Source organism: Rhagoletis zephyria, unplaced genomic scaffold (assembly GCF_001687245.7).
Source record: "Rhagoletis zephyria isolate East Lansing unplaced genomic scaffold, Rhagoletis_zephyria_1.1 Rzeph_scaffold_01752, whole genome shotgun sequence".
Lineage (NCBI taxonomy): Eukaryota > Metazoa > Arthropoda > Insecta > Diptera > Tephritidae > Rhagoletis > Rhagoletis zephyria.
In genome coordinates, this window is record NW_016158836.1 from 26,370 (window position 1) to 40,227 (window position 13,858).

General features: G+C 38.7%; 1 protein-coding gene across 1 annotated transcript; it reads left to right on the top strand.

The window, feature by feature from the left end:
- Positions 1-304: 304 nt before the first annotated feature.
- Prp39 (pre-mRNA processing factor 39) lies at positions 305-9,364 on the top strand. The gene is made up of 8 exons (XM_017618942.1): positions 305-444; positions 767-864; positions 1,090-2,230; positions 2,289-2,503; positions 2,661-2,786; positions 4,623-4,897; positions 6,992-8,287; positions 8,390-9,364. The coding sequence occupies exons 1-8, from the start codon at positions 405-407 to the stop codon at positions 8,652-8,654; spliced, it is 3,456 nt and encodes a 1,151-aa protein (XP_017474431.1). The 5' UTR covers positions 305-404; the 3' UTR covers positions 8,655-9,364.
- Positions 9,365-13,858: the final 4,494 nt, after the last annotated feature.

Genomic DNA, 13,858 nt, shown 5'->3' on the forward strand with positions numbered 1-13,858 from the left:
CAAATGTAATTAAAATGAAGTGCGCGGTGATTGGATGCAAAAACACGTACAAAAATAATAAACTGGTTAGCACAAACATGTGCACAACATTGCTTGCATTTTTTCTTTATGCTTCGTCTTCATATTCTTTGTTTACTTTTCTTAGAAAATAACATGGCGCCGAAATTACAAACGTCAGCCGGAAAATTACTTTTTTCTTTTGCTTCATCTTGTCAGATCTTGTGTAGTTGGATCATGCATCAAACGTCGGTAAAAGAAACAATTGTACCCACTTTTTCATCCCTGATCCTGACAAGCTTTTCGATTAATTATCGACTTTAGATGCGTTGTGTAATTACTACGAAGCAACCCTGTCTACTGTCACCGCATTAAAAATCTAGATTACTTTTTGTATTGCATAAAAGATGGCGTCCAAAGAAGATAACGTTTCTGGCGAAAATCCAGGTAATTATCCAAATGCTTCTAATCAAATCTAGTATAATATCAAACACGGGTTAAAATCGAATAAATCAAATACCTCAGACAAGTTCTGGATATCGCTTTTCGTTTTCATTAGTTATTTGTGTCTGAAATTTTCGGCATCGCTGTCTATACATACATACATAATTTTGTACTTGTGACATCTGAACAAAGATAAAAACGTGAGCCTCGTGAATCGTTCGATAAAAATGTACATATTTGGGGGCAAAACGAAAAAATATTAATTGCATTATGCCCTTAACTGAAGTTTATTTAATCTCATTTATTTCCATTGAAAATATTTCAGTTCGGCGAACGAGATCAGGCAGAAAAGTTGTAGCTCCTCCAGCAGTTCCAACTCCAGTACGCTCCACTAGAAGGACAAAACGAGGTGCGCCAGAACAGGTTAGTACAAAGAACTTTATTCTTAATTAATAGAGTACATCATGCAATATTGATGAGAGATGCATGTTTGTGTAAGTGTGGCGAGGTTCCACTTACATATGATTTGCTATAGCTAACGTGATTTCATGCAAGGGCCAACTGAATTATTAACTAAATTCATGTGGCGCTAACATAACATTCATTAAAAATAAATACTTCTGAAAATTATACTTATTTAACAAATAGGTTACAGAAACAGACGAGGACGAAGTCCAGCTTATACCTACAGAAAAGGAGACGATAAACACACTCGAAAATCAATCAGACGTTATTAAAGAAATGTTAGAAGAGGCAGCGCAAGGTGTTATTATTGACATCCCAGACGGAGATGACGATGTTATAATTTATGAAGAGGAAATTATAGAATCGGAACAAATAGTCGACGATGATTGCATTGTGTATGAAGAACAATTGGGTGAAGAAGAACAATTGCCGGAAGAAGAACAATTGCCGGAAGAAGAACAATTGGCGGAGGAAGAACAACAACCGATCGAAGAAGATGTTGAAATGTTCACTGTGCCAGAAGAAGAGCAAGTGAACACAGAAGTGCCCGTTATATCAGAAACAGGACTCGACGAGAAAAGTTCCTCGTTTCCATTTGGGCCGACAGGAGGCCAGTCCGAAACATCAGAAGATGTACACAACGAAGAAGGTACGGCTGAGACTGGAGTGGTAGAAAGTTCTTTATTAGCTTCTCTGGCAGGAGACAATGCCAATAGTTTACCCTCGGTAGGAGGTGGTGAAGAAAATGATGGTAAGAAGGATGACTTTGAAACAAAAGTAACGCCAGAATTGCCAAATTGCGAAAAAATGGAATCGGACGATTCACTATCCGAACCAGCCATTGCAGAAGAGCTTGGCACTGGGGCCGATGCAAGCAATGCTACTATTGTAAACACGGAATTAGTTTCAGAAGACGAACTCCCTTTACCAACAAAGCCCGAAATAAATGATGCAGAAGAGGTCTCAGATGATGAGCTCCCAGCACCACAACGTGCTGAATTGCCTGCAGATGCTGAAGTTATATCTGAGGATGAACTGCCTACTGCAACAGGTCAAGCAGAGAAGAAATCACCACCTTCATCCCCGAAAACTCCCATCAAAAGTAATTCTTCACAATCGGTTTCTTCTAAGGAACCTGTTGGTCAAAAACGCAAAGCTGATGATGCCGACAAGATCGATTCGAATCATGAAAAACAACGTAAGGTGGAGGACTCGAAGAAAAAAAGCGATGAACAATACAATCCAATGAGTCCTACATCAGAGAGTAATGATGGATCGCCCACTATAACAGTAGAAAAGAAAACTAAAGTGGATAGCTCCGGGGGTAAGTTTTTTTAACACTTTTAGTTCGAATGAAAAGTTATATCGCGCCCGTTTTATAGAGAGTGAACACAAAGAGAGAAAAAGGGAGAAAGAAAAGGAGCGTGAACGCGAAAAAGAGAAGGAAAGAGAAAAGGAGAAAGAAAAGGATAAGGAAAAAGAAAAAGAAAAGGAACGCAAACGATTGCCTGACTTGGATAAATACTGGCGTGCAGTGAAAGAAGATCCCGCAGATTTCACTGGTTGGACATATTTGCTGCAATATGTTGACAACGAGGTACGCAAATTCTGGCAATTGAATTGCTCGCAGAAGCATGAGTGTGGTTCTTGAACAAAAGCTAAACGAAGTTCACTAATTGCACTTATGTGGCTGCAACCAAAATATTTTCTGTTAATAAGTAGATTTAAAAAAAAAACACTTTGTAATCATTTAGTCTGATCCCGAGGCCGCACGTGAGGCTTATGATGCATTCCTATCGCACTATCCATATTGCTATGGCTATTGGCGCAAGTATGCTGACTATGAAAAGCGCAAGGGTATTAAGGCCAATTGCAACGCGGTGAGTACAGATCAAGTTCCGTACATGAATATATTTGCGATATTTTGTATTTTCCATTATACATTTTATAATGCAATTTATTATAATTTAATAAAAAGTAAAATTAATAAATGGAATTACAAAACCAAAAAATTTCAAATCGAGTAAGGGGCAACGATGTTCTTCAACTAACAAATATTTTTTCGATGTGACAAATTTGTTTAGTTTTAAATTTTATTATTATTATTATTTTTTTTTTGCTTTAAGCAAAAAGGTGCTATGGCTCGACACCAATTCACTTCCAATTTTAAATGCGCGATTTTCTAGCACAGACAATCACTTTAAAACTAGGACATTCGTACTTAGATAGAATTTCGCGGGACTTAAATGATTATATATTTTAAATCACGTTATTATACTTCCTAAATTCAGTACAGTAAAATGCGTCGTTGTTAGTTCTGATCTTAATTTTCCGCGCAACGTGTGGAGTACTAAATTCTATTTTTTATGTTAACAAAGAAAAAAATTCCATGTTTTCTGTCAGCACTACACTTATCTAAAAGGCAGCGAGAGCATTTCTTTTGCATAATGCGTCACAAACAGGCCATGCGTAAGTACAAATGGCGTTTAAATGAAATTTTTGTGAAATGAAATTTATTGTGTTAAGTTACTAAGTTAAGTTAAATTTTAAAAATAAATAAATTGTATTTATATATATATATAATCGTAAATTCCAGCTTCGCAAACAATGTGTACTAGTGTATTGTTGAATGCGTGTGGTCCCATTTAATTCCTTTCCAAGTTCCTTTTCCTTTCATTTCAAAAAGATATATACGAACTCCACCATAAAAACGAGACAGAATCATAGAAATAATTTCCCGCATACGTTAATGTGCGAAATCTTCTTAATTTCCTTTTTAGTACATTTACTTTATTGTCATACCAATTAATGAATATTGGAGAGTATTTTGTGGCTGAGTGGTTAGAGGTGCGTGCTACCACTCCGCTGGACCGGGGTTTGATGCTTGGTCCGACCAACATCTATATCGGAATCAGTTTTCTAATAACGGTCTCCCATTTGCAGGAAACGGCAAATCACCGAGTGTATTAAGTCCATTAAATCCATTTACAGTTCGGAGGCGGTGTATAACTGTAGGCCCCTGTTGTCCCTAGCAAATGCGTAAGCGCCAAAATATTATTCAATGTTAAGGTTTTTTCGAGTTTATTTGTTTTTGCTGTAGAAATCGTCGAATTTTCCTTTTGGCTTTTGCGGTATCTCCCGATGATTCCGGGTTACTTAATTGACAAGGAGAACCCAACATACGAGCAAAAGCTCACAACAATCATTAACACGAAATGGTTTGGGGCAAAGTGCTATCCTTAAAGCACGGTTTAGAGTCAAACTCCATTCAGCCTCAACTTTTGTTAAGAATCTTTACGCCGCATTTTTATGTAAGCTTCATATAAAAATACACTTTCAAATAGACACAATAGCCTTATCTGAGGCGACTGGCAAGAACGTTTTTAATGCGTTTGGCTTAGCAAGCCCTTTAAAGAGATTTAGCGCACCACCTTTAGATAGTTTTCTTTTATAATTTTTTAACTGTGTCCTTTCCTCTCCATCTTTCCTTAAATAAAATTACAAACACGCACAAAACGAAACAAAACAGAATCAAGCTAAGTAAGTGGATTACTTTTTGTTAACTAAACTTTTGTCAACATTCTTTCTTCTCTTTTTTAATTTGCCGCGTTCTTAAATCCGTTATGGCGACAATACTAAAAACTGCAATCAAAATGCACAACAACTGCATAATACTATAATATGTAATGCAATGCAAATTAATACCTAACATTTAGGTATTTGAACGTGGACTTGAAGCGATCCCCTTGTCTGTGGATCTGTGGATCCATTATCTAGCACATGTAAAGGGAAACCATGCAGAGGATGAATCATATATTCGTTCACAGTTTGAACGTGCTGTAGACGCCTGCGGTCTGGAGTTCCGCTCCGATAAGCTCTGGGATGCCTACATTAAATGGGAAAGTGAATCGAAGAATTACCAAAATGTTGTAAAGATCTACGATCGTTTATTAGCCATTCCGACTCAAGGCTACAGTGGACATTTTGATAAGTAAGTAAAAGAGAAGGATTGTTGTACATATGTATTTAAGGGCGAGTTAATTTTCGTACGGCAGTTAATTTTTTTGCTAAAGAATTTAGAAGTTCGAACCCTAAATACATTGTAAGTAGTGAAACTTTCCTGCTTATATAGGTTTATAGGCGCTACAAAAAAAATCATGAAATACACCCGAAACAAAAACTGGTTGTAGGTTATAGCTATGGTTAGGTTCCGTATAGTTCCTGAACCCTCCATTTTTTTAAATAGTTGTGTTCGTACTTGATGCACTTTATCTATTAACAGCTTAACAATTTTTCATCCGATTTTAAAAACTGAACTTGTTTTGAGAAGAGGGTTTATAGTTTGATGTAAAACAATACATATATTGTTAGGCTTAGCTTGATGGAAGTTTTCATCAGTTAAATTCTAATAAGCCGCCTTTTTTTCGTGATTTTTCAAATTTGACCAGTAATTTAAGCAAAAGTGCGGTCTTGTATTTATATGTGTGTATGCACCGGACGTTCAGATTTTCTTATCAGTTTGGCTAAGAAGTTCATCAATATTTATTAAAAATTGCAAAGTTCAATGGCTCTTAAGCATACAATTTTGGGGCGTCGCAACGTCTTCTTTATGATATATGCCTATCTCAGAAACTATTTGACTGATCTCGACCAGATTTAATATACACATTGTGCTTAGCCTCCTTAAGCACCGCCACCACACTCTCCACCAAAATAACGGTAATTTCAAAAAACTCAAAGCTAGCTATATTTTAGAGGGGGAAGGTTTTTCCCGATTTCAAAAATATTCAAGACGGTGTTTAAGGAGGAGTTAGTCAAGTAGTTTTTGAGATAGGCATATATCATTTATACATATAACATCATATATACATATATATATATAGTTCTGAGATAGGCATATACAGTATTGGACATATCTATAGCACCCCCTTTCAAAGCGATATTGTTTGCCACTTATGTTTAATTATTTATTTTTAAGAATTTTCAATTAAAATACAGTTCATTCTCTAACAAAACCCATATAAACCAATGTTTTAAACTTTTTAAAAGACCGCAAAAAAGTGCAACAAACTTCCCTTTAAATTCCAAACTTTTTTCTCAGAAGCTCTAGAATTTTTTTGAGTACACAGTTTGATAGCGCATTCAATTTTGTCCAATAATGTGGAAGTTTCAAGTCGCTAAAGATTACCGTTGATTTTTTAGAATTTTTTTTTGTCTCATTTGCTTCCATATAACGACTAACACAATTTATTTTTATATGGCAGAAACCCGCAACATCCTCGTCGAAAAAAATTCTAAAAAATCAACGGTAATTTTTAGCCACTTGAAACTTCCACATTATTAGACTAAAATTGAATGGGCTATAAAACTGTGTATTCAAAAAAATTCTACCGCTTCTGAGAAAAAAGTTTGAAATTTGGGTGAAAATTTGTTGCACTTTTTTGCGGTCTTTTAAAAAGTTTTAAACTTGAGTTTATGTGAGTTTTGGGAGAGAATGAACTGTACTTTAATTGAAAATTCTTAAAAATAAATAAATAAACATGAGTGGCAAACAATATCACTTTGAAATGGGGGTGCTATTGTATTGGCCATTACTGTACATATATACTCGACCATAGCTATAACCTACACTTGGTTTTGTTTCGGGTTTATTTCATAACTTTTTGCAGCACCATGTTATCTCGCTTGTTTATTATTCGAATACATCCTTTACCCAATAACCAAGAAGGCATGAATAACTACATATGTATGTGTTTACAATGAAACTTCATTCGCAAGCGTATTTACAAAAAATGGGAGTTAGCCCCTGAAATTCATTAGTATTGAATTTGTCTGCGATTTTAATTATAAAACATTATACTTTTTTAACAATTTTAGGTTTTTTTACTGCTATTCATATTAAATTGAAAACAAATTTAATGACTAACGTTTAAAAATTGTAGACATTTAACATTTTTTAAGGAGTTTCATAAAAGTTATAATACCACCAATTGAAATTAGCAAACTAAAAATTTGTTAACTGTAATATTAAGACGGCGTATATGCCATTGAGTTGCAGTCTTCATACTCTTATCTGCCTTTTCAGTTTCCAAGACTTGATAAATCAACACTCCATTGTGAGCACTATAACCGCTGAAGAACTGCGCAAAGTTCGCACTGAACTTCGTGAAAGCAATGCATCCCGTTCTTCATCGTCTCGTTCTAAGAGTCGACGAAGCGGTTCCAGAGACAAGGAAAAAGAAAAGGAACGTGAAAACCGTGACGTGAAGAAAGACGATGAACCGGGCAGCAAATCGCCAAATGCCAAAGATGCTGAAACTAATCAGGAGGAAACACCGGTCCCATTTAATATCGAAGCAATCGAAGTTGACCATGAGACAGACGACGCTGCAAACTCCGCCGAAAAAGTCAGCCAGGAGGAGGATCTCGCTGATGTAAGCAGTCTTACTGAAGAGGAGGAAACAGCCATTAAAGACAAAATTATTTCGATTCGTCGAAAATTACATAAATCAACCGTTGCTGCAGTAACTGCTCGGTGGACTTTTGAAGAAGGCATAAAACGCCCCTATTTCCATGTGAAGCCACTCGAACGCTGCCAGCTGAAGAATTGGAAAGACTATCTCGATTTTGAAATCGAAAAAGGCGATCGCACCCGCATCTTGGTGCTCTTCGAACGTTGTCTAATCGCGTGTGCTTTGTATGACGAATTCTGGCTAAAAATGATACGTTATCTTGAGACCCAGTTAGACCAGCCTGGTATCGCAGCTATTACCAGTGATGTTTACCGCCGCGCCTGCGAAATCCATCACCCCGACAAACCTAGTCTTCATCTAATGTGGGCGGCATTTGAAGAGTGTCAAAACGATTTTGATCGCGCCGCCGCAGTTTTGGAAAATCTTGAAAAGAAATGTCCAAATCTACTGCAGGTCGCATACAGACGCATTAACGTGGAACGTCGTCGTGGCGACATGAATAAATGTCGTGAACTGTATGAACACTATATAAATACTGCAAAGAATAAAACAATCGCTGGCAGTTTAGCGATCAAGTATGCCCGATTTTTGAATAAGATCTGCGATGATCTGGAGGGTGGACTGCGTGTGCTGCGACAGGCACTAGACAAAGATGCTGCGAATACACGCGTGGCATTGCAAATGATAGATCTGGTTTTGCAGCGCCCAAAGGTGGATGAGGATGAGGTTGTGCTAATTATGGATAAATTTATGGCACGTGAAAATATGGATCCCGAACAGAAAGTACTATTTGCACAGCGCAAAGTTGAGTTTTTGGAAGATTTTGGTAGCACAGCGAAGGGCTTGCAAGACGCGCAGAGGGCACTACAAGTAGCACTAAGTAAAGCAACTGAAGCTAAGAAGAAGCGGTGAGTTCAATAGACTATGCAAATATGTATTTTTTATGAAATGGGAACCAACATAATATACATATGTATGTATGTGTGAATATGTTATTTTTTTATTTGCAGCGAATCGAGTCCTTCGCGGAAATCCTCTTCGAGCAGCAAAGAATTGTCAATGTCGAATTCTGCTGCTTCATCAGCATACAATAATGGCGTCACCGCTACCGCTTCGGGTTATAATTATAATTCGGCAAATTCAGCTTATTATGGTCAACAAAACAGTGGCGCCTACACAGCACAGCAATCATATGATGGCTACTATAACCATTGGCAGTATGGTTCTAGTTATGGCAATTACGGACAATGGAGCGGATATGGAAACTACTATTAAATCGAGTGCAAGCGTGAAGAATTCCTTTTATATCCCATATTATCAATCTCCGCACCTATCATCACCAAATTGATTATTAAAAATAAACAAACAAATTAATTTAACTTTTTATTAGTACTAATGCAATATGAATCAAGATGTGTACATTTTTAAGATTTTCTGTTGACCAAGAAAAATACAATATACATTTTATAAAATATATTCTTGTATGCAATGCATTTGCAATGCTACATACATATGTAAATGCATTTGTACATATGTATGAATAGGCATGCGACCATGAACAGGCGGCAAGTTTTGGGGAGTTTTTCAAATATTGGCAAACGCGAGTCTCAAGCTAAGTACATACATACATGCCGATGACATACACATACAACAAGGAGAAACAAGGATAAGGAATGAAACCGAGCAAGATTTACTTTCGGTTTACGCATAAACTTAATTTTTCATAATTATACATACATAATCTGATATTAGTAGATATTCCGAACTTCTGAAACTGCTGATCTTAATTGTACATACATACTCACAAGCATGCGCAAGCACCTATAGGCCCAAGCTTGTGAAGTTTGTTTGTTTTAAAATATTTGCACTCGCTGCTCAATAATACTTTTATGAATTTCTGTATGTTCACTGCACTGTGCATAACAATATCCAATGCCATTTTTAATTTGTGAATATGGAAAATAAATTATTAAAGCAAGTAATAATTCTTGGTTTTATTAAAATATTTATAAAACTATTTTAAAATAAGTTTAAAGACGTTTAACTGGAAGGAGGCGGAACAGAACAGTTATTTTTTCGTATCTCTGTGTACAATAGGGTACGGTGGGTCTTCTGGGAATGCAGTCAAAGTTGCTATGCTGATTTTCGTCCGCGTTCGTGCACCCTGGCCAACGGGAGCAACCCACGCAAAAAAAGCAACAACAGCAAAGAAAAAAGGACTACGATGGTGAGGAGAACGCTTAATCAGCCCTCGTATTTACCAAGAAAAGGCTTTGGAGGGAACCAGTGGGCATGTGATCACTAACAGGCACGATAGGAGAATCTGTGAGAAGTTACTAATTAATCACGACAGTTCAAGCAAATCTGAGTCCACGCCACCGCGCGAGGAGTAACGATAGCCTTACTGCAAGAAGAGGCCCAGGTCGGGCACTTCCAGTGCAATCAGGGCCGCTGGATAACCGAAGGCGCCTTAACGGATGGGCTGCTTAGTGCTATCTCAAGTACGGGGGAGGATGCATATGGCCGTACGGTTAATGGGGCAAAGTAGACAAAGCATAAGACCTTGCGACGCTTGATACAGCAGTCATGTAAAAGATCATAATTTTGGTGTTGCCTTTGTAGTGGGAGGGAGACTTTGGCGCCAAGTGCACCTACCAGCGTCCCCCGTAAATCGTACTAACTACCAGGGGCTTCGGTTTCCGCCTACACAGCCTCCAAACTCGCGCAAACCGCGGATGCGAAGAAGCTAAACCCCAACTCTCCCGCTAAGGCTGCCAAATGATCGTAGGGGAATCCTATTGGCAGACCAGATAGACGATTCGACATTCTGCACCATGAACGACGACGCCTCACCAGCTAGTCTACCCTAACAAGCTTGATAACTAGCATCACGTGAGCGACCTATTTAGGCTATTGCTTGCATCAGACCGTCTACACATAATCATGTCAATTAATAAGCCCTTGACTGTTTTAAGGGTCCCTGGACACAGGAAAATTCCTGGCAAGTTCATAGCCGACGAACTGGCAAGGAGGGGGACGGAAATATCTGAAATCAACTCTGCTCAAAATGCTTCTGCAAACACAGGAGGTAAATACCAGGTGGGCTGTGGAAACCATCTGCCATACTACCAACAAAATTTGGCCAAAGATTGATATAAAGCGACCAATACCTATCACTCGGCTGGACCGCTCTTCTCTCAGATTAGTAGTTGGGGTTGTCACCGAACACTGCCCGATGGTCACACACGGAAAAAAGTTAGGATACCCCACCAAAGATTGACGCAGTTGCAGAGACGAGGAAGAGGTGGAGAGCATCGAACATTATCTCTGCCATTGTCCCGCCCTGGCAAACACGCGCAACCAGTTATTCAACAAGTCCTTTTTAGATTGATACTGAAAGCACCCTCTCTGTCCTCCCCCCACCAATCGAAGTTCACGTAGCTTTTCTAGCCGATGAGCGTGACAACCTTCGTCAGGCCGATCCCGGCTATCTCCGCATCAGGGATCTCAATACGGAGATTCGACAACTCGTGAAGGTACATAAGTGGAAAAAGTGGGAAGAGCATCTGAAGACTTATAACTTCCGCTCTGGTAAGAGCAAGATTTGGTCAACCGTAAAGTCACTGTCCAACTCTACGAAGCGTGACGACAGAGAGGAAATCTCTTCGTTTCGTGGGACCCGGAGCGATGCGCAAGCTACTTTAGCCGACAGTTTACGCTGCATTCCCCGGCGGACAAAACCAAACATCAAGTGACCAGAAAGCTGCACAAACTGCCAACACCTAGTGTGCCTATTGCTGTTTTCCCCAGCGAGAAGGTTCAGGTAGCAATTGGGAAGGCGAAAGCCTCCAAAGCCATAGGACCCGACAGAATATGTCCCGTGGGAGCAGGCTACCTTACCAAGCTCCTCAACCTGTCTATGGCCCCCTCACCATTCCGGGCATCTGGAAAATGGAAGAGTGGTCCCACTGCTTAAACTGGGGAAACGGACCAAAAAGCGAGAGTCCTAGCCCGATAATTCTCCTTTCCACGGTAGCGAAGACACCGAACTAAACGAACTACCCGACCCCAGCGAGGGACCAGTGAGCACTGCAACAGCACTTAACGCCATAAACACTCAGATAACTCGTGGCCTGACCCAAAACCGCCCTTGTGAGAGAACAGTCCTAGCTGCGTTTAATATGTCAAAGGCTTTGAAACTATCAGTCACTCCACGCTACTAGAAGATATTGAGGCTTCCTCTCTCCAACAGGGACTCAAACGGTGGTCGGCGAATTATCTGAGTGATTGATATTCGTCAGTCCTTTTTAGAAACAAAACCAGCAAACTGAGAATTAAGTAGATGGTTTCACAGGGTGGTGTCCTCTCCCCGCTGATGCTTTATTATTACATATCAAAACTTCCCCAACCACCTGACGGAGTCTCAATTGTCTCCTATATGCTTGATAATGGAATCCGGGAATGGAATTGGTGACATGTGCTCGAAAGTAAACGGTTACCTCTCCGAACTCTCTCGCTTCTTCACTGCAAGGAGCCAAACACTATTCCCTACGAATTCCTGGGCAACCATTTTCACCACCAATTCCGACGCCTGCTCTCCTTCTCGGCGCATACATACAACCGCAATTGTCAATAGTCCACGGTCTTCAAGTCGCTAGGCGGCAGCACCTGGGGCAAAGACAAATAAAATTTGTTGGCAAAATACAAGAAAATTGGCTGGCAGGTTCTAAACTATACAGGGCCCGTGTGGTTACCGAGGACTAGCAGGATGCAGTGGACGAAGTTATATACATGCCAGACTACGTAACACTTGGCCGCGACTGGATGCCTTCTGATGTCGCCTCAACACGACCTAAACGACGAGGCACAGATGGTCTTCATCTATACGAACTGATGGATGTAGTCCAGAGGTTCATAAAACAGCCTCTGGACCGGACAGCATACCAAGAGGCCATAAACGGTATTCACAGGGAGTCGATCCCGACCTACATCGACTCCAGACTCCTGAATGCCGCTTTTGGCACCACCCGTTATATTTTTTTTGTCAAATCTTTTTTAAAAAATTGAAAGTTTCGTGCAAGAATTTAAAACGTATACGTTAAAAAGGTTATAAAACAATTAAAAAAGAGCAAAAGGCGGTCTACGACTGTATTTTTAGTTTTTTTTATTTATTTACATATAATAATAAAAATAGTTTTTTACCAAAGATCCTATTTCGAACTTCGAAGGCCCATATCGGTTTCGGAGGCTAACTTCGAAAAACGGATAAATTACTTTATTACCTATGACTCAATCTCTTAAAAACAAATGGTTTGGTCCAATACCCAGCCGAGTGCTGTACAGTGTAGTGATTACAGTATCTTCATTTATGTATATTGCAACTAAATATCAATACCTTATAAGGAGAAGTGTAAGATATTTTTTATATAAAACTAATAAAATTAGAAGGACGAAATTCGAGGATGTGGTAGTTTACATATTAGTCCTTGACATATATTTCTTCCAAAAATAAGTATTGGAAATTTCTAAGGATATTCAAGGATAAAGTTTTATAAAGACCAAAAAATTATTATTTTTTAATTCTACAGAATTTTTTCTTTTAATTGATATCCATACTGTTACTCTATAATGCACCAAATCTTTTAAGTAATTTTTTTATTCAAGCATATCCCGAAAATTTCAAAGTCCTTTAAAAAAAAATCCTGACGTCAGAGAGAAAAATTAAAAACGCAGTTATACTATATTTGGCTCCTTGTTTAGTGAATATATTGATTTTTACTTGTGTTTTAAAAATTTTTGGTTTTTGTCGCACGGTGTTATCTCTGGAAGTGTTCACAGTAGAGTATTGGAACTTTGTATGGATAAAGGGTGCCGCCAGAAATGCATCAAGCCGAAGCATCAGTCTCTTTTATTTCTTAACTGTAATTGATGGAAATGTCGTATTTACGCAACTAAGTTACAATTCGGCTTTTAACCGTGGTTGCGCATGTTTGACATTTCTATCAGTTATAGATTAGAAATAAAAGAGACTGATGCTTTGGCATGATGTATTTCTGAACGCACCCATTTATGAAATCAGTCCCGTACTCATTGAGAAAAATTGGGGCTATTTAAAAATGAGCGTGGCGCCTACCAAACGCACGGAACTTTTACCTATCTTTGTAGGAATATATAATTTTTAGGAACGTGTTTGTCAGTGAACTCCTCCTAAATGACTGGATCGATTTTAGCGAATTTTTTGTGTGTGTGTGTTTTTTTTCAGTGGGTCTCTGAATAGTTTGGGACCCAATTTTTGGGTTCACAATTTGAAGAAGAGTTGAAGTTATACAAATTTATTTCGTTGTGCGGTAACCCGTGCTGTGAAACGCCAGATCATTGCATAATCTAAAAAACTTGTTCACGGACATAAGGCTTTCGTGTTCTTCGTAAGTGTAGACGAGCCTGTGGTTGTTGTTGCATGTGTATTTGATCTACCGCTA